At 42.1% G+C, this 25275-nt stretch overlaps 2 protein-coding genes and 1 long non-coding RNA gene across 7 annotated transcripts; 2 read left to right on the forward strand and 1 right to left on the reverse strand.

The window, feature by feature from the left end:
- Positions 1-1470: 1470 nt before the first annotated feature.
- On the forward strand, positions 1471-16086 carry fam189b (family with sequence similarity 189 member B). Of its 3 annotated transcripts, XM_061820700.1 has the most exons (15): positions 1471-2385; positions 2507-2724; positions 4289-4345; positions 6592-6699; positions 6834-6950; positions 7023-7130; positions 8221-8381; positions 9297-9396; positions 9499-9571; positions 10327-10627; positions 11798-12135; positions 13704-13745; positions 13963-14138; positions 14706-14852; positions 15751-16086. In XM_061820700.1, the coding sequence occupies exons 1-15, from the start codon at positions 2379-2381 to the stop codon at positions 15994-15996; spliced, it is 2199 nt and encodes a 732-aa protein (XP_061676684.1). In that variant the 5' UTR covers positions 1471-2378; the 3' UTR covers positions 15997-16086. The 3 variants fall into 3 exon arrangements, with proteins under 3 accessions (XP_061676684.1, XP_061676683.1, XP_061676685.1); XM_061820699.1 differs by having other exon boundaries at positions 1471-2724; XM_061820701.1 differs by lacking the exon at positions 14706-14852 and having other exon boundaries at positions 1471-2724.
- LOC133501168 (uncharacterized) lies at positions 15031-16207 on the reverse strand. 2 transcript variants are annotated; one of them, XR_009795119.1, is made up of 3 exons: positions 16074-16207; positions 15817-15990; positions 15031-15289 (listed from the first exon to the last, which is right to left on the reverse strand). It is a non-coding gene; the product is annotated as an uncharacterized LOC133501168 (long non-coding RNA). The 2 variants fall into 2 exon arrangements; XR_009795120.1 differs by having other exon boundaries at positions 15031-15294.
- A 1290-nt stretch (positions 16208-17497) lies between these two features.
- fdps (farnesyl diphosphate synthase (farnesyl pyrophosphate synthetase, dimethylallyltranstransferase, geranyltranstransferase)) lies at positions 17498-24912 on the forward strand. Of its 2 annotated transcripts, XM_061820703.1 has the most exons (10): positions 17498-17708; positions 18126-18278; positions 18353-18493; positions 19750-19830; positions 19897-20019; positions 21019-21107; positions 22128-22200; positions 22279-22356; positions 22431-22565; positions 24366-24912. In XM_061820703.1, the coding sequence occupies exons 1-10, from the start codon at positions 17706-17708 to the stop codon at positions 24564-24566; spliced, it is 1077 nt and encodes a 358-aa protein (XP_061676687.1). In that variant the 5' UTR covers positions 17498-17705; the 3' UTR covers positions 24567-24912. The 2 variants fall into 2 exon arrangements, with proteins under 2 accessions (XP_061676687.1, XP_061676686.1); XM_061820702.1 differs by lacking the exon at positions 17498-17708 and having other exon boundaries at positions 17728-18278.
- Positions 24913-25275: the final 363 nt, after the last annotated feature.

Genomic DNA, 25275 nt, shown 5'->3' on the forward strand with positions numbered 1-25275 from the left:
GGCGTTAACGTGACGCATCTATTCAATTACAGAATAATTTAACACAAGGAATTGTCCCATGTCTGGTAAGGCACTGATACTACCGCCTAAGGTCGAAAGAAATTGCTGGACAGATACCACGTAAAATATCGTTAGCCATAATCATTAGCCTTTGAATATTTTTAGGAAGCCACAATTCAGCTTTTGTAGACTATCTTGACTTAGATGACGCTACAAATCTACGCAGATATATATATAAAAAAGCAATTTTTCACAAGTACTGTGCATTGGTGTTTTTTATTGATAATGTTGCAGTAGGTTTAAAATAACATGGGCAATTTTGCTATTTGGCTAGCAATCTCATCTCATTAGTCGCATTATGCAACTAAATTTTAAAATACTGCAAACCATTAAATTTGTAAATTTTCCAAGTTATCATTCAATTATTTTTGCTGGGTGGCACAGTTAATGAAAGGTGACCAGATATGCCTCACACTTCTGAGGACGTGGGTTCAATTCCGGCTTCTTCTGTGTGCATTTTGCATTTTCTCCCGGTGCCTATGCGTTGTTCTTTTTTCTGTGTACACTAGTTTCCTCCCACACCCCCAAAACATACGCGCTGGATCGTTTGGAGACTACAATCTGCAGGTTTCGCATAACTCTTGTAAACAATAAATAAAATAAAAGTTCAGATCAATAAGCCTAATGTTCCAGAGGAGAATAATCGTGCTCACGAGGTTTGTGAAAAACAGTTGTGCTGCAAAATGGCAGGAAATTCTGTGCTTAGGATGAGTGGCTGTATATTATTAGAAGTACTGTGAAAATCAGAGGAAATGTGAATATTTACAAGTCGTTTTAGCAGGGGTGTCAAACTCGTTTTAAATCAGGGGTCACATTCACGCTAATTTCATCTTTCGTGTGCCAGTCCAGTGACTGTTTGTATTTTCTCCCCTTGTTCTGGTGGAAAATACAAGTACATTGTGAAAATAATCCTGTACTGTATATTCATTTATATCTTGTTGCTAATTATATGGGCAATCTAAATTAGTTAATAAAAATGAGTGCCATTTCAACAAAATGATGAGAGGTTTTCAATTTTCGCATGACCAACACAAAGATGAGTGGCTATGAACCTTACTTGACTAAATGCGCATCAGATGTCAAAATACTTTATTAATTTAAACTCAAAGTGAGGAATTGTTATTGTTTTAAAGACGAGTGAAGAAAGAACAACTTTTTTCATCCGGGGCAAAGGGGCTGCTGGTGCTAGAGCACCATTTGTGGACCTATCTATGCATGTGCCTGATGATCAAATAGCAATTGAATGGCGAGCTGTCCAGGGTCTTGTTTTGTCCCACAATCTTCATTGTCATTAATTGTTGTTCTTCTGCAACAAATTCTTGTCTTTGTAGAGCTTATCTTGTGCACGTAGTATAAGTGTTCCACCATGTTGGACTTTTTTTTTTTCTTTTTTGGACGTGGGGGTATGGATATACCCCAAACAAACCAAATATACTTAATCATTTTGTTTGCTTTGGTTATGTATATGCTGAAGCTTGTTGCTAGGCAACTATCGGCTAGTCCCTTCCTTCCTTCCTTCCTTCCATGCGTCCATCCACCTTTCCTCGCTTCCTTGCTCTCTACTCCCTCTCTCTCTTCTCAGCATCAGCCCCCACCTCCTCTGCCGCAACTCACGCACGCTTTACGTGCCTTGTCATCACGCACTGGTACAGATTCGGGCTTGCATCTCGCGTGGTGCTTTTCCAGCCCGGAGGCGGATTCACGCCAGAAAACACGCAGAGGCGTCATCAAAACGTGGACTGATGAGATGGTGGTTTCAAGTGCGGCTTGATGCTAAATATGCATCGTCCGGATGGCGGAGGAGGGTGCAGTGAGCTCAACGTCCGGGGCACTTAACGAGGCGAGTGGACGTGATGCCCGCGTGACTGCGGGGAGGCAAAGCGGCTGCACACCAGGCGGACTTGTCACTCTTCGATCTCCGCGATCATTTATCAATCGAGATCGAAAACTGGCTCACGTTGACTAGGTGAGAGATCTTGTTCTTTTCTCTCTCTCTCGCTCTCTCTCTCGGTGGTCCGAAGAGAAGGTCGGCCGATGCTCCGCCCAGGAGGAGAACACTACCGCACACAAGCGGCCCACAGGCTGAGAGAGATGAAAGTCTGTCCGTTTTTCTTCTTTTGGGATGTTTGACAACGTGAGGCCTCCCGCTGCTTGCCGCAATGTCATCTGCGAGAGAGTGGAAGTAGGAGAAAGAAAGAGGGGGGAAAAATCCAAGTAAGCGTGCAAACGTGTCCATGTGAGCCACACAGAGGAGTCTTATTGCAGGAGGAGGAGCTGTGAGCTGTATTGACTTATACAGCCATGGCTGCAACAGTCAAATGAGCGGTTTGTGTGCTTCATTCTCAACTTTCTGCTGAGCAGGCTCACAATGTTCAGCCAGCCTTAAGAACTATAAATTGAGTCCCAACCTCCTCCCATTACATCTCCAATATGCCCTCGCCGTCAGACTCCAGCAGCGTGGCGTCCGCTTCGGGGTCTCGGGGCTGGTCGGACAGCCGCCGGGGCATCTCGGGGCGAGGCCCCGGGGGGGCGCGCTTGCTCCTCTACCTGGGTCTGTGCCACCTGGGCCTGGGGGCCATGGTGCTGGCCTTCTCCTTCACCAGCATGGCCTTCACCTCATCAGCTCGCGTGAGGCAGTCCTGTCCCTTCTGGGCTGGATTTTTTGTGAGTATAAACCAACTCACTGCCTCAATTGCTACAATAGAATCTCCATCTTGAGCAGCTGATAAAATGAATAAATCTGTTTCAGGGTCAAACTGTCATCGTCATAATACCTATTCACGGGATCCATAGTTCACAAAGGTACCGAGTCCGACATACGATGTTTCAAAGTTAGGAACGGCACGCAATATAGTTAACACAGTGGTGCAATCATACTGTAAAGGAATAATGTGGTCATGGCCAACGAGTGTTTTTCATAAAAATACAGTAGTGCGGCTACATTTATACTTTTAATCACGTTCCAGCCTCCCCAAAAATCAAAAAGAATCTTTGTGTTTTCAGTAAGTAAAATATAAAGATAGAACGTTAGAATTTGTGCATCATGATTAACATCGGGTAGAACAATTTTTATTGAGTTAGGTCTGGCAGCTGCTTTTCACTCATTTTTGGGTGGAGAATCTGAAGCCCATCTCAGTTTTTGTCTGTCGCAACAAGTTTTTGAACTATAGAATCTCCGTTTTCTTAGAAAGTATGAAAAATGTATGTAACTGTGTGAATAAAACACTAAGATGGAATAGTTACAAGCTTTAAAATAAAAAAAATGGATAGAAGAAAACAGAATTTACAACGGTGTGCCCATGGTTACAAGGTTAAGAGAAAAGTCACCACAAATCCTTCTATGCTAGCTTTCTGTATCCAGATATTGATAATACCAGTACTAACCTATTGGGTTCTGCACAGACCTCTTACCGCACTGTCTCAATTGTGACTGCACAAACAAGATGCCACTTAGCTGTAGATGAAACACTGTGAGTATTGTAAGATTGTCGGTTTACATGTGCTGGAGCACCGTTTGTCTTCAAATAGCCGTTGCTTCAAGCATTACAACACCGCCGCTAAATACTATTAATCGGGTGCTTCCGTTAACTGCCACCACACTGCACTTGTATCTCAAATATTGCACGCAAGTGAAAGCAAAAACTCGGCCAAACGACAGCTCGTATCTCGAAAAACTTGTCAGGGGACCCCTTTCTTGAGCCACTACACCATTGATTGTAATTATGACTACTGCTGCTTTATTGATAGACCATGTAGAAAATTTCCAAATTCACGTTATAGCCATAAAGTCATAAAGGAAGGTGTATTTTTTCTGCCATAATTTAACATTCCAAACTGTCATATAAGTGTAAAAAAAAAAAAAAAAACAATGAAGAATTGTGGAGCACCTTATTTATGCTAGTTTGACACGTCAGTTTCTGCAATCAGCATCATGTGCTCTGATGTGTAAAGAAAATCACGTGTAATAGACGAAGGATGATGCAATATGATCGAGGTCATAGCGTTTTTTTTTAATTCTCTTTTTTACTTGCCCTCTCAAAGATTTCATCTTGTCCAGCTCACATTCATGATGGAAAAAGTTTTGAAAAGACTTATTTTGGTCAGAATTTTTTTGTATGACAAAAATCTGGCAGTTCAAACAGGGGTGTGTAGACTTTTTCCATTCACTGTGGAGCCCGTGTTTATATGCATATGCGTATCTTATATCTTTATGTCTTTATCTTCATAGGTGGTGGCATCCGGAATAGTCGGCATTATTTCGTGGAGGAGACCTTTAACGCTGGTGGTATGTTTTTTCTCCTTGTGTACAATAGACAAAAACTCTTTTCACACTGATGTCAGACAACTTACAAAACCTTCGTAAGCAATTGGGGAGAACATAGGAGCTCCACCACGGGGGGGCCTGGGCTGAGATTCAAACCCACTACCTCTTTCCTGTAAGGCAGATTTACGAACCCCCACCCTGCCGTGTTTTTTAATTCGCAACGATAGTGATTTCTATATAAATGTGAAGTAATGTGACTCTTTAAGAAAGAAATGTACACCAGCAGCTGATGCTATGATGCTAACAGGGCAAAGGTTTTAGCTCGGCTAATGGCTAAATACATAACATTTTAAATGTTTCTGTTCCGTCCAACAAAATGAGCCTGGGAAACAAGCTCCAATCAAATGAGAAAAACAGTGAATATGCCTGTATGAAACATTTACATTTCATGAAACATTTACCCTGACCCTACCCTGTTTATTTAGCCAAGCTAAGCTGACGCTATTGGAGCTCCCAGCTGTTATTCTTAGCGGTTGCTGTGAAATTCACTTGCATAAAATTAACAAGCACTCCCTCACAGTCTTTGTGTTGTCGAACGATTGTGACGTTTGTTACACTTTGACGGCTTTCACATCAGATATATATCTGATTTATAGGCACATTTGAAAGAACCTTGGGTCAAAAATATAGAAATCTACATGATATTGGCATGTAAAAGAATACAGATACATGTCAAGTTGACCTGCTGTGTGGACGGAGGCAAAGTGTGGGGTTCGAATCTTACCTGTGAGATGTTGCTTTTTCATGGTTGTGTTAGTTGTACTTGTGCTTACTTCCACATTCCAAGTTATGTTCAATAAAGACTCAAAATTGCCCATCATCTGAAAGGTTGTTTGTATAAATTGGGCTGGCGCCCAGTCCAGCAAGACTATAGGGATAGACCCTAATGAAAGGTATCGAAAAAAATGATTTGTTTAAAAATATGGCTCGAAGAGACAATGGGGGATGGGGGCAGGGAGGTGATTTCACAATGACTAACCAACTGCACTTAGTCCTTCCGAAAGATGTCATGCAACTGCAGTTTTTTTCTTTTTAATAGACACCGTAAACAACAATTGAACGTGACAGTCCACACGAGGGGTCTTGTATTATTAATCGATCTGGCAAACCCCTTGCAGATGGATCCTCTCGTCGCTGTAAATTATTGATAAATTTCTGTAAAATATGGCTAACATATTTGCAAAGTTACTCCAGGCTGGAAGTGCATTTGTCTGAGCCCTGAAAGAATGCATGTGCTTTCATTGCTATGTTAAACGGATAAAACATTCATGATAGCTTCAATTTGCTCTAAATTGACATTAAAATAATACATTATCCTAAAAAAAAGAGATGGCAAACAGGATGAAAGCTTTTTTTTTTTTTTTTTTGCTTTATCAGCTACAAGCTACGAGCAACTTAGTACTGAACGTAAATGGAAAAGAGGCCTATAATACACAATGTGGGCTAGTCTACAAGAAAATAGGCCTTAATATTAAATTACGCCGCATAGTTGCAGCTTCAGGAGCTTTGACTTAACCGGGAAGACTTTCTTCAAGACGACATGGTGTCAGTGGGAATTTATGTCCAGTTATGAGGGATATCACATTTCTTCTTATGCTGGATGTGTCACAATGCAAAAGTGTATACAGCCCATGCTGTGGGTTCTGTGTAAGCAGCATGACTTGACGAATGCCTGATTCTCTGTGAAAGCTCTGCTGTTGCTATTTTCCAGGATTGCCGTCTGAAAAAGGCTGTAGATCAGCAGTGGACTGTCTTTAATGTGAAAGGCTGACATTTATTCGTAAAACTGACAGATGTGACAGGTAGATGGGGTAAAATGAAAAAGGGAAAAAAAGTGTGTGCATGTAAACTTGGTAAAATTATTTTAATAATACAGTAATAATGCAGTTTTGCATTATTTGCGGTGTCTTTTGCACCAAACTTATCCAAGCATTTCTTTATTGACCTTGCAAATGACTCCAAGGGGAATGGAAACTTAATCTCGGTATAATCAAGGATTAAGATTCAGTGCCAAGACTTTTGTTCAGATCACCTTCTCCTCATTGTGAGTTCCTCGTTTTAAAGAATCTCAGAGCTTATGGTGTGAAACTGGAGACATTATGGTGTGCTAGCATTTATTATCAATCGTGAATATTATGTGAAACACACAGAGGGCTGAAATGACTTTTCCCGGAAGCATAAAAGTCCGTTCATGTGTCCTTCCACAGGTGTCTCTGTTCATGCTGCTGTCTGCGGTGTGCGTGATCCTCAGCCTGGCCGGCTCCATGCTCTCCTGTCAGAATGCACAGATGGTCAAGTCCATGCTCACATGCCAGGTACAAACACAGCGCAAGGCTCGTGCTGAAATGCCCTTCGAAACAGATGCGCCATGAAACGTTCAAGGAATAGATTTGAGTTTGGGTCTGACAGTTCTACAGTGCCTGACTTGACCTTCTTTCTCTGTGTGGAGGTGGAGAATGGTCGATGCGTGTGTTGCGCACTTGGCGAATCCTGCTCCAGCAAAGAGGATGGAACCCTCGTCCTCAACCTAAATTCGGACTGCCACTCAGTCCGGCATCAACTGAAGGTATGGGGGGCGTGGGTGGTTACAGATCTAGGTTGTGGTAAATAGCTGCAAATGTTCCATACTGTTCTACAGGACTTGTTGTTTAGCGCTTGTGGTCTCAGCATTCTATCCACCATCATCTGCACTCTGTCCACGGTCACTTGCAGCATCCACATTTTCTCCCTGGACCTCATCCATTTGGTGAGTGCACACGCAAACCCTTAAAATAAAACACAAATGATTAATATCCTGACCAAGTTTGACTTAAAAAGAATTTTCACTTGCTAGATGACTGCTAATGGTGCAAGAAAGGTTATTTATTCAGGTAGAATTTGTGTTTAGCTTTAATGTGCAATATATCCATCCATCAAGGGTGACGGGGAATGCTGGAGCCTATCCCAGCTGTCAATGGGCAGGAGGTGGGGTACACCCTGAACTGGTTGCCAGCCAATCACAGGGCACATTGAGACAAACAACCACACTCACAATCACAGCTGGGGGCAATTTAGAGTGTCCAATTAATGTTGCATGTTTTTGGGATGTGGGAGGAAACCGGAGTGCCCAGAGAAAACCCACACAGGCACTGGGAGAACATGCAAACCCCACACAGGTGGGTCCAGGATTGAACCCGGGACCTCAGAACTGTGAGGCCAACGCTTTACCAGCTGAACCACCGTATATATTTATATAGTGTATATATTTTATGAAATTGTTTTCAAAGTATTTTTTTTCCCTACTCTATATTCAAGCACAGTGCCACACAAAGTTGCAGTGGCAAACATGCTTCAAAACTTTTGTCTAGTTTTTGATGAACTGTTAGGCCTAACTCGACTAATATATTGTGATATTGTTCATAACCTGGAGAGGCAAAAATATTTTTTAGGACCGCTGATTAAAATTAATTTAATTACAGTACCTATAAATTTATAACACCTGGAAATACCACTATCTATTGGAAGGGAATTGGGTCATTTCAACTTATTTATATGTATTTGATTTTGTGTTAAATTTCTTTTGCCATGTTATCATAAAATATATTTTTATTGGGTTTATTATTCCCCAACATTACTCAACTTTTATTCGCATAAGAAGACAAGTACTATTTATATATATATATTTTTTTTATTTTTTTTATTTTTTTTAAATCCATTTATTTATTTGTTTGTTTGTTTGTTTAGTTATTAATTTATTTTTCAGCAAGGAAAAATGCATTTTAAGTCACAATTTGGTCAGGTTTATGTGCCCTGTCGCATACATGTTGAACATGCTTGCATGCATTACCCCCACTTAGCTGGCGCCTCACCGTTCTCGTTCCGTCAACCCGGAATGCACCACGCCTCAGGACGCCTTCCTGACCAACATCATGGACTTCGAAGAGTTTGTTCCACCCATTCCGCCACCCCCTTACTATCCTCCCGAGTACACTTGCAGCTCTGAGACAGACGCCCAAAGGTAATGATGGGAAAACAAGAGACGCTTTATTAAGGAACACCTTTGTTTGAGAGTCAGAGCCATGCTAATTTATCGGATTATAAGATTAGTCATGGTTTGTTGTGGTTTCAAAACCAAACATAAAGAAAATGTTCATGCTGCGTGTGTAACCAAACCAAATCTGAAAAGGTCCATGAGCCAAAGGCTAAAACGCCATGCAAAATGCAATAGACAGGCTAAGGAAACTAGCATTGATGTTGCCATAGCTTAGATGCAACCCTTTCAGTCATGTGCATTTGAACACAAATAATGCAGCAACCCACAAAGAAAGACTATAAAAACATCCTGACAGTCATATATTCTTCATCCTCTGCAAAAAAAGACGAATATGACTGCAGCCTACTGAGCAGTTGGTGGTGGCAAAAGAGCACACACCAAAGGAGTTGGACAATTAATTCATGAATAAATGAATGAAAGCAGTTGAATTTGTTACATTTGTATTTGGTGATGTCATTATTCTATGTTTTGTACTGCAATAGTCATTCGTTCATTTATTTCACGTACTCACTAGGGTCACTGGAGCCTATCTCAGTTGATTCTGGCCGAGAGGGGGGTAGACCTTTACCTGGTCATCAGCCAATCACAGGGCGCATATAAACCTCCATTTGCACCCACATTGACACGAATTTAGAGTGTCCAATTAATGCATGTATTAATGGCATTTCCAATAATTTCAATGGAGAATAGTCTTACTGTAAGCGTGGTCATGGAATGAATTAACTCGTTATTATTCTCTTTCTAAAGGCACAATATTTCACACAGATCTCATTAGTTTATTCAGGTTTCCACAATGTTGCGCCTGATGAGCATATATGCTGTCAATGTAATGAGAAACTATAGAATGGAATAAAAAAACGGAATATTTTTCATGTGGAGTATCACCTACAACGGGTCCATGGAGAGCCCCATTCCGCTCTACCCGACGGACTGTCCTCCTCCCTACGAGGCCGTGATGGGACAAAGAGCTGCCAGCCAGGTCAGTGTGCCTCTGGATCAGTCTATCTTTTATGATATATTTTCTAATCTATGTAAATGACACGATTGTGACGCTTTTGGTGACCTTTTTGTGTTTGTCCAGGCAACAATGTTCGACCAACACGGCGTTGAGTTGTCCGGCGAGCGAGTGACTTCAACAGCTTTTAGTGGAGAAGGTGAGCAATGATATATACCATGTGGTAAAAAAACGTAACCATGTCATCAACTCACTGATCGTTAAAATGTCCGTCAATTAAGTGTTGATTGATGGAGTCGAGGCAGACAAAACAATAAGGAGCACTTCGTGGCTGCAGTCAACGAAGGCGTTGTTGATTCTCTGTCAACTAGTTTGCCTGTTTGAAGATGTCAACGGGACATCAGCTATGGGGAGTTGGAAACAGGAGTTCAGAACATGCATGCAAGATATTCTTGCATCCCATGTTTTAAAAAATACTAATTAATTAAATCATTGACTCCTGATGATAAATACAATTGAGCAAGGAATTGTAGACAAATGCTAGTTTGTTTATTGTTTGTTGTTCTCGTAGCATTCTTCTTTCAAAACAGGGCCGACATTTGTGGCCTTGTAGGCTAGAAATAACAACGATGACTGTGCCAATTTTTTCGCCGCAAACAATTACAAGTGCCTTCTGTAAATATTCACATTTATTGATGATCTTATATCTATTGATTATCTTTTCACCTAACTTAAATCTTCCTGGACAAACTTTGACTAGAGTAGACTACAATATGTTACTTTTACTAATAATTGTTTGAAAAAAATATGTACCTGCAGGTTGGAATGACAAGCCAATTTTGGCCCTCAGGCTAGAGATTTGACCCCCCTGAATGAGCATCGCCTACATTTTCAATTTTCCTAGTTTTTGACAAAGAGTTCCACACATAAATTGCCCTTGGTTTTTGTCCTCAGTCTCCATGGACAGCGGATCTCTGCTCATGTCAGAGATCGTGGACATCCCAGACGATTCGTCCCCATCCGAGGACTCCTGCCTGCTGGAGGTGGCGCTGAGGAATCACGGCGGCAGGGCCGGCAGGGCGGCCAGCGAGGCGAGCGACGGACCGGACAGCGGAGCGGACCGTCCCGGCCTCCGTTGTCCTCGCTCCCAGACACCGGAAAGCCCTCTGGCAGGGGGACCCAGAGCCAGATGCTTTCTCAGAGGAGAGAGGTCCAACTCTTGCTCTTCGCCCAGTACTGCAACCACCACATACAGGTGGGGGGCAGACATTTAATTTGGTGTACCAGCAAGCGCTAATGACGTCCAAAGGCACAGCTGTTTTTTTTCCCCAACCATAATTCAATCTGGAAGCTGCCATGTTGAGATTACTTTTGCCGTAGTAGCCTTCAGTTCAAGATTAATCTATTTATAAAAGACAACTTGAAACACTGAAATTTCAAATTACCTTTTGCCACGAATAATCCAAAATTAATTTGCCAAATTCATATGACTTGAAATATAATCAGCTGACTTAATGCTGAATTTACCAAAAAGGAGAACAATTCATGATAAATGTAATCAAATGTGTTTGTTTACAGATAAGGAATAACTTGATAATAAAAGAAATGAATAAAAGAAGAAAATGTATTTAGCAAAGATTTAATTTGCATTTTTACATCTAAATGTAAACGTTTTTAATAGCATACTACTACATTATATATGTGTGCATACAGTATACTGTAAGTATTTAATATATTTATGAATTTAGAGGGTGAAACATTGGTTCAGCTGGTAAAGCGTTGGCCTCACAGTTCTGAGGTCCCGGGTTTAATCCCGGACCCACCTGTGTGGAGTTTGCATGTTCTCCCCGTGCCTGCGTGGGTTTTCTCCAGGTACTCCGGTTTCCTCCCACATCCCAAAAATATGCAACATTAATTCGACACTCTAAATTGCCCTTAGGTGTGATTGTGTGTGTGGCTGTTTGTCTCTATGTGCACTGCGATTGGCTGGCAACCAGTTCAGGGTCTACCCCTCCTCCTGGCCGTTGACAGCTGGGATAGGCTCTAAGCACTCTCCGTGACTCTTGAGAGGATAAGCGGCTAAGAAAATGGATGGATGAATTTGGGTTATTTTTCGTAAATATTTTCGTAAAAACAGAAGAAACAAAAAAATCTAACAAACAAGAGAAGTCCGTTGGCCCGAATTTAACTTTTATGGATAACTGAAAATTTAACAGGCATCCAGGAAAAAATAACGAGAATGTTGGATATGTTTTATTGATATTGTGATGCTAACTTAAAAATGAGCCAGCCAATACTTCTGTTGGCCAACACATTCAGAATGCGAAGTGCAATTTGCAATGTTGTTGACAAAACTAGTGTATATAAAAAAGAACATTTGCATTACTGCATATAGAGCATTATTCGCTACTGTATGCGCCTCCAGGTCTCCAGCGTTGCGGCGTCAAGCATCGCTAGTTCGAAGCTGTTCCCAACTGGAGGTTGTAGCGGGGTCAACCTCGCGACAGCAAACCTGCATACCGGACATCCGAGTTCGTCCCTCCACTCCTTTACACCGAGCGACTGCCCGTGACTCCTCGGATCCCCAAAACAACGAGCAGTGCGTTGACCAGAGCAAAGGACCTCCATTACAGCACCAGACTCTGTACCTGCGACGGCGGGGTGGGAGGAATAAGGGCGAGGGCAACAGAAATGACGGTGACGGCCTCCTGCGCATCTTGAGGTCACACAGTGAGCCAGGCCTCAGCTCCTCTTCAGCTCCAGGTAATTGAAGCACAGTGCTCCTCACATATTCGACATTTCACTTCCTCACGGGTTATTTGTAAGTGTGCTTTGGTCCCTTGAAAGGCATCACATAAATTGAAGCCAACAGCTAGCATTAATAATACTGCTGTATAGCTTAATAATGCTATGTTTGGGAGTTACGTGGCCAAGGGCACAATGATGTAACACATTGGGGGTTGAAAAAGTTTCAAAACCCAAAGATTGTGTCACACACGCGAGTGTTTCTATAGCCAGTCCCACTTTTCCCAGTCAAAGGTGTCATGAACCGCCGGTGCGGAGGCGGACCCAAATGCAGGACTTCGAGGCAGAGGCATAATGTTCAATGTGGTTTATTCCGGAAACTGGGTCATACACGGTGTCGCTGTCCGAAAAGACAGAGGCACAGAAACGCTAGGCTAGGCGGGATCCGAAAGACATGCAGCAAGGTCCGATGACTATGGGGCAAACTAACAAATTCAACAGGACAGGATCAAACAAAAGGGCACAGAATCGCTGTGAGTAGGGTTACTCTAAATTGCGTGTAGAAGCGGAGAGTCCCACACGCAGTGAATGCAACTCACTAATGCAGGGCAACGAACTGGCAAATGTCAGTGACAAAACTTCAACTTAAATACTTGGTCTAATCACAGTGCCTCATGTGAAACAGCTGTGACTGGCGACAGTTGTCAGAGATGAAACCGCTCGGAGCGGTGGCCAGGCCATGCCCCTGTTGCTTGTGGTCCAGTTTTGCTCATGACAAAAGGTTTCAACACCCAGACTTTTTGTTACACCTGTGGGGAATGTTGCGATTCAGCACCCAAGTGATTCCTGGTGAACACTTTTTGTTGCTTTTGTGGGGCCTGGAGTAGTTTCAAAACCAACACACTTCCTTGTCAAAGGGTTCAACACTCTTACCTTTCACAGTCTAAGGGGTCAATAATCATTTTGTCACACTGTGGGGAAATGTGACCGTTTCAGAACTCACATTTTCCCCAGTGAAGGAGTTACCACCCACAATTTCGATGTTTTCAACACCCACACTTTTACCAGTAAAAGATTTCAACAAGCACAGTTTTCCTCCCATCCATTGGCCATGTTGAAGTTTCAGCACCCACAGTTTTCCCTGTGAAAGGGTTCAACACACCATTTGTCAAACGCGCAAGGAATGTTGGGTTTTAAACACAAACACTTTTCCCAGTGGAATAGCTCAACACCCACACTTTTCCCTCTGTGATTGCACTGTGAATAAGTTACCAGTTATTAATGTTATATGTGTTGGCGGGCACATCTGCCTCACAGTTCTTAGGTTTAAGTTTCCTTTGTGTATGGATTATGCATGTGTTCCCCTCGCTTGTTTCCGCACGAATTCCCAAACAACGCACACGACTTCAAAGGTTGAAGACTCTAAACTGTCCATAGGTGTGAATGTGAGCAGGAATGTTTATCTTTATGTACCCTGCGAATGACTGGCAACCAGTCCAGGGTGTACTTAGTCAGAAGAATGTCTTGGATTTTTTTTTTTTTTTTTTAATAAAACAATGTGTCTTTTTCCCCTCTCTCTTCTCCAGCTGACTTGAGCTTTGGGTGCAGCAAAGCTTCTCCAGACATAGGTAATACTGGTTAAACCTATCCCATGATAATCATCATTTTAAATGTGTGCACTTAACATGAGGAGCATTTTTTTTACATTTTTCCAGACCTCGGGAAGATATTTAATTCATTTTCTGTGACCACCAAAAATCAACAAATGTGAAATTGCTTGGTGTATTTGTAGGGCTTGAATTTATTATTTGTTTAAAAAGGGTAAAAAAGTTGTTTTCTCTTAAGGTCCATCCTCTGAGGCATTGCCAGTCCCCCGTACATCTTTGCCTCCAGCTACCGCTTTGCCAAAAAAAGACAACGTGAAGTCCACAGATCCGGGGGTCCAAGTTCCCTCCAAAGGCCCGCCTGTGTCACCCTTGCGGTTACCCAGAGAATATCACCGCTCGCTTGGAGACCTCAAGGTTTATCTTAAAGGCTTTCAAATATCTATACACTTGAACTTGAGTATATATAAAGTCATAAGTTGCTGTTCAAATGGGACATTTTTCTGATTGAAAACATAAAATTAGACCAACATAAGAGGACATAAAAATAAAAAACTGAGTGCATGTTGGTGCACAACTGTGCACACCCTCTCATAATTCAGGATGCAACTTTTTTCAGAAGTAATCAAATTCCCCCTAATATTAAATATGTGAAACACCCTTGGTTCTGATGATCCTAACCCTAACACTGTGTAGTATTTGGAACTGGTCATTACTCCTTCCACCTTGACTAGGATGTGGCTGAACAAAAACGAGCTCAAAGCCTGATGTTGTTAAAAAATGTAAATGTAGGGTCAATCTGGAAAATCTTTATTAGCTGCACAGGTAATTTAGGGAACATTTTCAATGCATGATGGTGGTTCTAATTTCAAAATGTTGCATGATTACAGTTTATTTCACAGGTTCCACTGTACATGAATTTCAATGTGTCCTGGTTTATATTCCTATTTCTATACTGATCTTGCAACCTGTGTCCCCCACAAGGTGACACGAGTTCTGGTTGCTCGCTTCCTGCAGCGCTCCAAACGTAACCTTTCGCCCTCCTCGGAGCACGCTGGGGGTACAGGGCAAATACCAAAAAGGAGGGGAGGGGCCGAGGGCACCGCCACAAACCATCTGTCTTTGGAGCAAGTATGTCCACGCAATTACATCCCACCTTATTCCCACAAATATTGGTCTATTAATTACAGTCATGATATTGTTCTCATGCAGACATGACCCACCCCTCTCCCCCCACCTCCTCTGTAAAGACTGCAAGCTTCACATGTTGTAACTGAGGGAGACTGAGGCACACCCACTCCTGTTAGTCAAAATCAGTGTTAAAATTTGACATTTTCCTGGTGCACTTTGAATGAGTTGCAGACTGTGTTTTATATTTAAAATAAATGTTAAATTAAAGAGAGCATGCTCTTATACTCTTCAACCTTCTCATGGTTTTTAAGGTTGATTTTCATGGCTTTGGTCTTGTCACAGTTTGGGCTTGTCTTAATCTTTGTCTTGACTGGATCTCAACTTCCAAAAGTCTCTGTCTTGTCTTGGTGTCGATGAGTTCTAGTCTCGAGCAAGTCCTGCTCTAGGACAATCAAAACACTAGGTTAGATGCAGTAATATTGTTTTTCGTCAAGGATGAAAGATATATATGTTTCCCCTCTACATGTGTTGATGCTCCATTTGTGTTCAAGCTTTATAACACCACCACATGGATGTCATTTGTTAGGATCCCTGTGGTGTTTCCCGCAAAGTGTTAGCATCAAGTTAGCAGACTTTAAAGCAAAATTCTGAATGTAGGTGTGAACAGCTTGTTGTTTGTGCCACGCGATTGGCGAAAGACCAGCCCGCTAAACTCCACCTCTTGCCCAAAGTCAACCGAGCTAAATTCCTTCAATTCCTAGATTGATTAGAAAATGCGTGGTGATGCATCTAAAACATTTCTTGCCTACTATTTACAGAAATATTGTCACTTCAAAAGTGACATTACTTTATATTCATCAGAAGAATAATCATGTTGTTTTTGTACATCCCAATTCAGGTTTGGCGGGCCCCTTGGAGCACCAGTCGAGGTCAACCCAACCACCACGCCCACCAGCGCACCCACCATCACTCCCACAGCGACAGCAGACACAACCGCAGGCACAGCGGCCGCGCCCCGGAGGGCATCCACCTGCGCAGCTGTGGGGATCTGAACTCCTCGTCCTCCGTGTCCGTACGCCGATTAGTGTCGCCTCACCTGCATCGTGGATCCTCGGGAGCACTCTACTCAGAGTCTGCACTGTGACGAGAAGGACGGTGAAGAGTTTTTGAGTATCAGTCAGACATCTGAGACCTATCAACTCCAAAGTCTTCTGGCCTTACTCAATAAGTTCTGTGCATCACTCTGAATAGAAGACAAGCTGATCGTCCGGCCTCATCTAAACAGTGTTAGCCGAGACCCTCCTTCCATTCTTTTGCAGCTTTCCCAGTGGAAACATCCTGGACACTGCCGGGCCTTCAAGCAATCGAAATCATGGATTGCAATATTTTGTATATCCTAGTTCAAGGCAGGTTGAATGATGATTTAAAAATTTATTTTGTCTTCCATGTAAAAAAAAAAAAAAAAAAAAATTAAGAGACTGACCATGCATATTTAGCTAAGTGTAATATATGATGAGCAAATTGTTGATTTTCTTTTTTTTTTTTTAGAAATTCTACACATCTCCTTCCCCCAACGTATTTGCCGGCATACGTGATATGAATGCATGTCTTGTATTCTGTATGGCCGGTCCCTTTGAAACATGGTTTGGTGTTTGTGCATGTTTTGCGACCCCCACAAACATCAGGGTATATCACGTCCTTGAAGTGTCTTTTTTTGCATGGGTTGACACCTTTTTCCTCCCTTTGTCTACGGAAAAACATACAGGAAGTGTAAAAGGACAGATACATACTGTGTGTGTCTAATCAAGTGTTGCAAAGAAAATTTGTCTATGCAGCACACAAGTTTGGTATGCAATATGTCCTTGTGCACCCTGCATATCTGATTGTGGCTTTAGCAGTCAGATTGTGTAAGACAAAGATGAATTCATTGCACGCTGACTAACAAAATGAGTCTCTTGCAATAAATGTACATATATTACATATTTCGATATGTACATATTTGTAAGGACACTACCATGTAGGGATCACACTAAGGGCATCAATGTTACCCCCACACCCCCACACCCCTTCAAAGAGTACCAAAGTAATGGTGACAATAATATCAGCAATGGCCCATTGAGTTTCCAAACGTACTGTACAAGTATACACGCATACAGGCACTCTCCACTGAGATGTGTTTCTACCTCCTCTTGTCTTGCATTATTATTGCATTATGTCTTGCATTATTTATTTGGAGAAACGTTTATCTGTATGACAGGCTCTACTGGATACAGCCTTAAAACCTGAATAAATCGTATGTAAATATGATACATATTTATTGGGTCCACTTTGTAAACTGCAGTGAGAAAAGTTGACTTAGAACACAAATAAACAAAAATAAATTTATAATGTAGATATTTTTTTAATAAGTAACCCAAATTGAACCTTCATATCATTCATAATTTCGTTGTTTTTTTTTTCAGTTATTTTTCTCTTGGTAAAACCAATGAAGGCTCGCCGGTTGGTTCGCAATCTCACCACTCCACTTGAAACCCCGCCCCCTTACGATTTTTATTGGCCAAGATGTGTGAAAGCCCATCCTGGTTCGATGCAAGCGACCAATGAAAAAGCAAAGTGTCAAATCGAGCCTTTGTATTCCCCTCCCACATCCCTCCAGCGCAAGGGATGACGGGAATCTTAGTTTTGCTATAGCCTAATAAAACGGCCGCTACCCTCAATGGGAACTACAACCTGCACATCCTGCTTTCATGAGACATTCACGGTCCTCGGTTTAATTACCAGTCGAAAAATCCTTACGGGACGCAACTTTGCTGTGTTTTACGTGACAGTTTGGGAGACGGTGGCAAAACAAATATGGTACGTAGAAAGCGTCTGTGACAGAAGGAAAACATAATGGATATGAGTATGGCTCGCGTCGCTCACAGGCAGTTTGGAGGCAAACGATACCGGCTAGCGTCAGCCAACGCTACTTATGACAAGGAAAGCTGCTGGCTAATAATAGCGCTTTAGCGTAATCCTTTGCTCTTGTTGTTCGGTTAGCTGTGTGAAGCTAACCAATTCACCCCAGCAGCAAATTGTAATTTGCGTTAAAAGTAACGAATGGCGAAGGGTTAGTGTTACACGTCACTGGAAAGGAGGGCACCTGGACTTTTTTAAGGGATGAGACACCTTCTCCGTTTGCCTATCAATGTCCCTAAAATGCTTAGAATCATGCGGCCAGCCACGACTTCACCTAAGCTACGACACCGAGCCTCTGTGCTGTCGTCTGCCCAGGGAGACAGCACTTGCAACGGCTCGCAGAACAACAAGACCCCACTGTCGGACTCTCTCCTGTTCGAAGCTCAGTTCGAGGAGCTGGTGCGGGAGCTGACTGAGCAGGACCTCACCGACCCCGTGCTGCTCGACGCCCTGAACCGGCTCAAAGAGGTGACTTGACGGCTACATTTTCACCCAAGTCTGGCGATTTCGAGGGCCAAATGTATGCTTTGGTTGCCTGCTAGGTCTTGCTCTACAATGCCCCCGGAGGCAAAAGGAACCGCGGCCTGTCGGTGATTGGCTCCCTGCGGGAGCTCGTCCCTCCGAGTCGGCTCACCCAGGATGACGTGCAGCGGGCTCTGGTGGTCGGCTGGTGTATTGAACTGGTAAATTGTGTCGCAAACTGGATTATTGTGGGGAAACCATCCCCCAAAAGATTCATACACTGAACAAATATTAGGATGAAGTCGACGTTTGTTTTGCTGGAGATCACACTAAGTAATCACACTTGGCAAAAGGCTGAAAGGAGCAATATTAATGAAGGGCTCATGACACGTCATCTTACCCAGCCCCGATGACTTCAGCCTACATTTCTGTCCGACTACTGACTACCATTTTAGCAGACTAAAAAGTGAGTCTAGCTCGCAGAATCTCCTGGTTCTAACCTCCCCCAAGAACAAAACCTACACACTTGATTTTCCTGAAACTTTGTCATTATCACATAGCGCCAAAAACCAATTTAGATCGGAATAGAAGTGCAAATAAAATCCATTGTTACAATATGATTCGCCTCCTTTTTTTGTCAGAGCACACGCTCCTGATTACGCAAACCGCAGAATGCTGCAATATTGTCAAACAAAAACGGATAAGGTCGGCACAATGGACGACTAGTTTTCACATTTGCCTGACAGTTCTGAGGAACGGGGTTCGAATCCCAGCCTCACCTGTCTGGTGTTTTCATGTTCTCCTTGTGGGTTTTCTCTGGGCACTCCGGTTTCCTCCCACATCCCAAAACATGCTACATTAATTGCACACTCTAAATTGCCCCTAGGTATGATTGTGAGTGCAGCTGTTTGTCTCGCTGCCCTGCGATTGGCTGGCAACCAGTTCAGGGTCTACCCCTCTTCCTGCCCGTTGACAGCTGGGATAGGCTCCAGCACTCCTCGTGACCCTTGTGACGATAAGCGGCTAAGAAAATGGATGAATGGTAAGAAGATTGAAGACTCTAAAGTTGCCTGTAGGTTTGAATGTGAGTGTGAATTGTTGTTTGGGCCCTGCAATTGCCTGGTGACCAGTTCAGGGTATAACCCGCCCTTCGTCCATGGTTAGCTGGGATAGGCTCCAGGACCCCACAACCCGAGTGAGGAGAAAGTGGCATGGAAAATGAATTCATTAAAAAAAAAATGTAAACTGCTCCACAGCTAGATCTTATGTTCTTAATTTAAGAGATAAAAATAAAACTTGTGTTGTAGTTGAAATGAGTAAACTCACAGTTTTGAAACGAATAGCCAGCCTTATAACATTTATTTGTGAACTTTTTTGTCTGTCAACCCTTGTATATGACATGTACAAACCACATGAGTTAACATCTGATATTTCACACTATCTTAACACCTTGTGACCTTGTGGGTGTTCTTTGCAGCTTCAGGCCTTTTTCCTCATCGCTGATGACATCATGGATTCATCCCTGACCCGGAGAGGTCAGCCCTGCTGGTACAAGAAGGTGAGGCTTGATCCATTTGGAAAGGAATTGTTTTTGTGGAGGTGATCCTCATTTCTGCTTTTACAGGACGGCATCGGTTTGGATGCCATCAATGATGCCTTCCTCTTGGAGGCCTCCATTTACAGGCTGCTCCGCAGACACTGCAGAAGCCAGCCTTACTATGTACACCTACTAGAGCTATTCAATGAGGTATTTATAGATTTGATATTTTAATATATTGGAAAGGATGCAGGGGGAGCGTGGTTCCTTAGTGCTTAGCACTTGTGCCACAGTCGAGAGGCCGTTGAGGTCAGATTTACTCCCGCCTATGGAAAAAAAATTGTAGTTTCGTTCAAGAGTCGAAATTGACCTTAGGTGTGAGTGTGAATAGCTTTGTTTATCAAAATGTGGCTGGCTCGTGAAAATTTTTCAGCCAAGTGTACCCTCCCTCTCGCAGTCAACTGGGTTCTATAAAAGTATCTGAGGGGGAAAACAGACTTGTAACGACATGAGAATGCAGTCAGAATTTTGTACAAGTACAGTCTGAATTTTCAGAGAATAAATGACAAAAAAATGTGGTTGCGTTATCCTGGTATTTCAAAAAAATGTGCAAAATGATTTCAATGAAGTTGGATTTTTTTTTGTAAATTGTATATGAGAGCATGAACATAAAATAAGGAATTCCATGTCTTTGGCAATGACCACATCACTTTGTCAAAGGCACATCTACAGGTTTTAACTCTTAACACCCAATGAAACACACCAAAGATGGCCTCACAATTAGTATTGACTTTGTGGTGTTCTAACCCTTGATGCAACAGATATTTGAACAGAAATGTGCAGCAGCACAGACAGACAAACAATACAATGAAACTCAGAGGCATATATTCTTTACGAAAGTGTGTTAGGAAGGTCTGTACCAGATTAATGACATTTCCATTCATTTCAGTGATGAAAGAGGATTTGATGTTTTACATTATGACTGAAGCAGAGTTATGATGCATTTATTGTGCATTAATTTGGTAATATAATTGAAAATGTGATGGAACACTGGCTAGCGCCCAGTTCAGGTTTCACCCTGACACTTTCACAAAGGCTGCTTGGGCTCTTGCTCACCTGTGATCCTAATAAGGACGTGATATATAGAAAATGGATGGATGGAGGGAAAGGATACACAGGAGTTTCACTGCATCTCTCTCCTTGCTTCAGACCTCCTTCCAGACAGAACTGGGCCAAGCCCTGGACCTCATGACGGCGCCCCCTGGTCACATTGACCTCAACAGATTCATCATGGAGAGGCAAGCCAAGGACGTGACGGCTAGGGCAGCGATTTCCAAACACTGTGCCACGAAATCAACTAATTTTACAGAATCATTTTGAAAACCTTAAACTACATATAATCTATATTCAGCTATCTATGCCAGTGACATATATTGGCAAGCAGAAAAATTAAATGCTCTTCCACTATTTGGCAGAATATACAATTACCGTAATTTCCATCCTACAGAGCGCACCTGATTATAAGCCTCACCCGGTACATTTGTAAAGGAAATAGAAAATAATAATAGAAAATAATAATTGGGTACATACATAAGCCGCACCTGGGGAAAAGCCGCAAGTGCTCACATTGAAACACGAGATATTTACAAAGAAAGACGGTACACAGAGAGAGTTTTCAAAGTTTTAATACCTTAGCTTAGCTTAACATAGCAACAACACTGTAGCACAAACAGGGCTGGTTTAAGAAAAAAAAAAAAACATACCGGTAAGAAAAAAAAAAAGCAGCCACGTCAGCTACACAGTAGCACAGCACTAACAGGGCCAGTTTTTTAAAAAAAAAAAAAAAAAACATACCTAAATCACTGAGACGTGGCAGTAACGAAGCAGCAACACGCTGGGGTGGTGCTAACGGGGTAGGTTAGAAAAACATACCAATAAAAACCACTGAGACACAGCACTAGCACAGTGCTAACAGGGCCGGACCGGTCAAAGTCACTTCCTCGGGACATATATTCCACCGGTCTCACTCTTACCTTTTCCGCTCGAGTGCCCCCATGCGACCGCTAGAAAAAATCCACAAAATTAGCCGCATCACCGCATAAGCCGCAGGGTTGAAAGCATGTGAAAAAAGTCGTGGTTTACAGGCTGGAAATTACGGTAATGTGTATCAATCTATTATCATTTGTACAACAGAATAAATCTTTAATGTTCAATGAAACAGGTGGCCCAGATTTCACATTGAACTTGTAAATTTGGTCCAATTAAAGTTGGGAAACATTGCCCCAAAAGTACAATGTTTTGAATTTGATGTTTTTCAGGTACAAAGCTATTGTAAAATATAAGACTGCCTTCTACTCCTTCTACCTTCCGGTAGCAGCAGCGATGTACATGGTAAGTAAGGCAGTTGCTGAACGTGTAGTTAAGTTAAGAGATTCACTTCTCCTGAAAACGCTGATCATGTCTACATAGGCTGGAATCAAGGACGAAGGAGAGCACAAAAATGCCAAACTCATCTTACTGGAGATGGGAGAGTTCTTCCAAATACAGGTGCGTGTACTTGGTGCGGAGGTTCTTGTCAAATGGAGACATGCACACTAACAAAGTACGAGCTCCTGTGGCAGGACGATTACCTGGATTGTTACGGGGACCCTGCCGTGACGGGAAAGGTCGGCACGGACATCCAAGATAACAAGTGCAGTTGGCTCGTTGTCACGGCGATGGAGATCCTGACCCCTGAACAGAGAGCAGAATTAGAGGTTAGTTTACTTTTAGTATACCGAAATTAACCGTTTTAATGTTTATATGATATATAATGTGAAGACTTTTCAGGTCACTGGAGTGTCAAACTTTTTTTTTTTTTTTTTTTTTTTTCGCACAGGCCACATCATAGTTGTGGTTTCCCGTCAGAGGCCAGCATTGACTTTGAAACCAAATGTAGTACAATAAATTTAAGATCCTTCCATATTATTACAAATACACAACAAATTGATAACTAGTTTGTTTATCTGAATAAAATTATAACTGTTCAAATATTATTTTATCTATTAAAAAAGGGGGGGGGCTCGTAACAAAAATATGTCGTAGTCGAGGTACATGATTTAGTTGTGTGGGTCACTTTGAATGTTGTAGCGGAACAGATTGAAGTTAAAATGCAGTTTGTTTGGTTTTTTTTTTTATTTGGTGGTTTCATTTAATAAGGAACAAAAACATCTTCAAAGTTACCTGGTCCTGTGTGGTAAAAGTAATGTCCCAATAAATGGAGTAACTAGTTTGGCTATCCTCAGTTTCAACATTTCGAGCATTTTCTATAACTTACATTGAGTCCTTCACATATCTGTGGAGATCGTTTGGCACAATCCTCCTGGAAATTTTTTTAATTCAACAAAAATGTTGGGTTATCCAGCATGAAGGAAAGGCCACTGCTTTTCAATCAGATTCAAATCCAGACGAAGCCACCCCAAAACCTTCTTTTTGGTTACCGTAATTTCCGGCTTATAAACCGCGACTTTTTTCACACGCTTTCAACCCTGCGGTTTGCGGGGTAATGCGGCTAATTTGTGCATTTTTTTTTCTCTAATGGCCGCAAGGGGGCACTCGAGCGGAAAAGGTAACAGTGAGACCAGTGGAACATATGTGCCAAGGAAGTGACTTTTACCGGTCCGGGCCTGTTAGCGCTGCGCTACCGTGTTTCTGCCGTGTTTCAGTGATTTTTACCGGTATGTTTTTTTTTTTTTTTTTTTTAACCTGGCCTGTTAGTGCGGCGCTAGCGTTAGCATTAAACTCTCTGTGTACCGTCTTTCTTTGTAAATATCACGTGTTTCAATGTGGGCACTTGCGGCTTTTACACAGCTACGGCGTATGTATGTACCAAATGGTATTTCCTTTACAAATGTCCTGGGTGAGGCTTATAACCAGGTGCGCTCTGTAGGCCGGGAATTACTGTACACACTTTTGCCCACTGAAAAGTGGGTGGCTTCAAACAAAAGGTGTTCTGTCTGAAGTTGTTTAACACATGTAGATGTAAATACCACACAGTATAAACTGGAATTATGAACTTGTCTCATATTCATTTTTTTATTTGAAACCCAAATGTCTTCATTAAACAATTAAAAACAAAGGAATAGAAACTTGCTTACTTTTGGAGGGGACTCTGTATTCACGCTGGCCCGCTACTTGTGCATTTTAAATGACAAGTGTGACCCTTGAATTTATCAACACTAGTGGTGAGAAAGCTAATGAAAAGTCTGGTAAGCCAGTGAACTCCTCCCACCATATGTCACATGCAGCTTTTCTTTTTTACACGTTATCACGATCAATACTGCTCACTTGTCACAGGAATAAAACCAAATGGTGTTTCCCCAAGTGATGGCACGTATGATCGTCTCAAAATTATGATAGTTGATGCGTGTTATTAATGTTATTAAGTACTTAAAAATACATATACTTGTATCATGCAATGCATTCTAAGAAATAACGAAACTGCTCCTCAGAGGCTAGATCAGATGAACGACTCTCCCGGTCTCAACTGGTTAAAAGTTGTCGGTTCTCCCCCTCAGGCATGTTACGGGCGTCACGACGATGCCAGCGTGGAAAAGGTCAAAGCTTTGTACGACGCCCTGCAGATGCCAAGCCTCTACCGCAAGTACGAAGACGAGAGTTACCAACGGTTGCAGAAACTCATCGCGTGTCACGCTCAGAACCTTCCTCACGACGTATTCCTCAATTTTGCCAAGAAGATTTACAAGAGGAACAAGTGAGGAGGAACATGGGATCATGTCATAGGACTTGAGACACCAGCAGGGGTGGAGAGTTGTAAACCATGGAGGCGCTGGTTTAAATCTATTCACACATCAGCTTTTTGTCTTATTTATTGCAGTCAGTTCATTTTAATGCCATCATTTATCGCATCATTTCTCTGCAGAGTGATCGCTCGAGGTTTCAATTGTGATGTACAGTATAGATGTATTAATTTGATTGTATGCTACATATGAGCTATACACTCATTCAGACCATCTTTATTAATTCTATATTTTTGTATCTGCTGCTTTACTTAGAGGCTGCCATGGACTGATTATTGCCTTTAATAAATGAGAAATGAATAGATATGTGTATTATTTTTATCTCCACCCTGACTTATTCAAACAAGCACTGACACCTTTGGACTGTTTGGAGCAGCATTTCCAAAGTATGGTACATGTCACACTTGACTTATGCAGGTTCCCTCTAGCGGTTCACCATGGAATCACCTAATTAAATCTCCAGACGGCAAAATGTTACAGTGACTATCATTTTTAAGCAGACGCTATGTAATTGTGTGTTTATTTTTAGATTATTAGTAATAAACACTTGTTTAGTCTTACTACAACATCTTCTTCTTTTCCTTTCGGCTTGTCCCGTTAGGGGTCGCCACAGCGTGTCATCTTTTGCCATCTTAGCCTATCTCCTGCATCTTCCTCTCTAACCCCA

This window comes from Syngnathoides biaculeatus, chromosome 5 (genome assembly GCF_019802595.1).
Source record: "Syngnathoides biaculeatus isolate LvHL_M chromosome 5, ASM1980259v1, whole genome shotgun sequence".
NCBI lineage: Eukaryota > Metazoa > Chordata > Actinopteri > Syngnathiformes > Syngnathidae > Syngnathoides > Syngnathoides biaculeatus.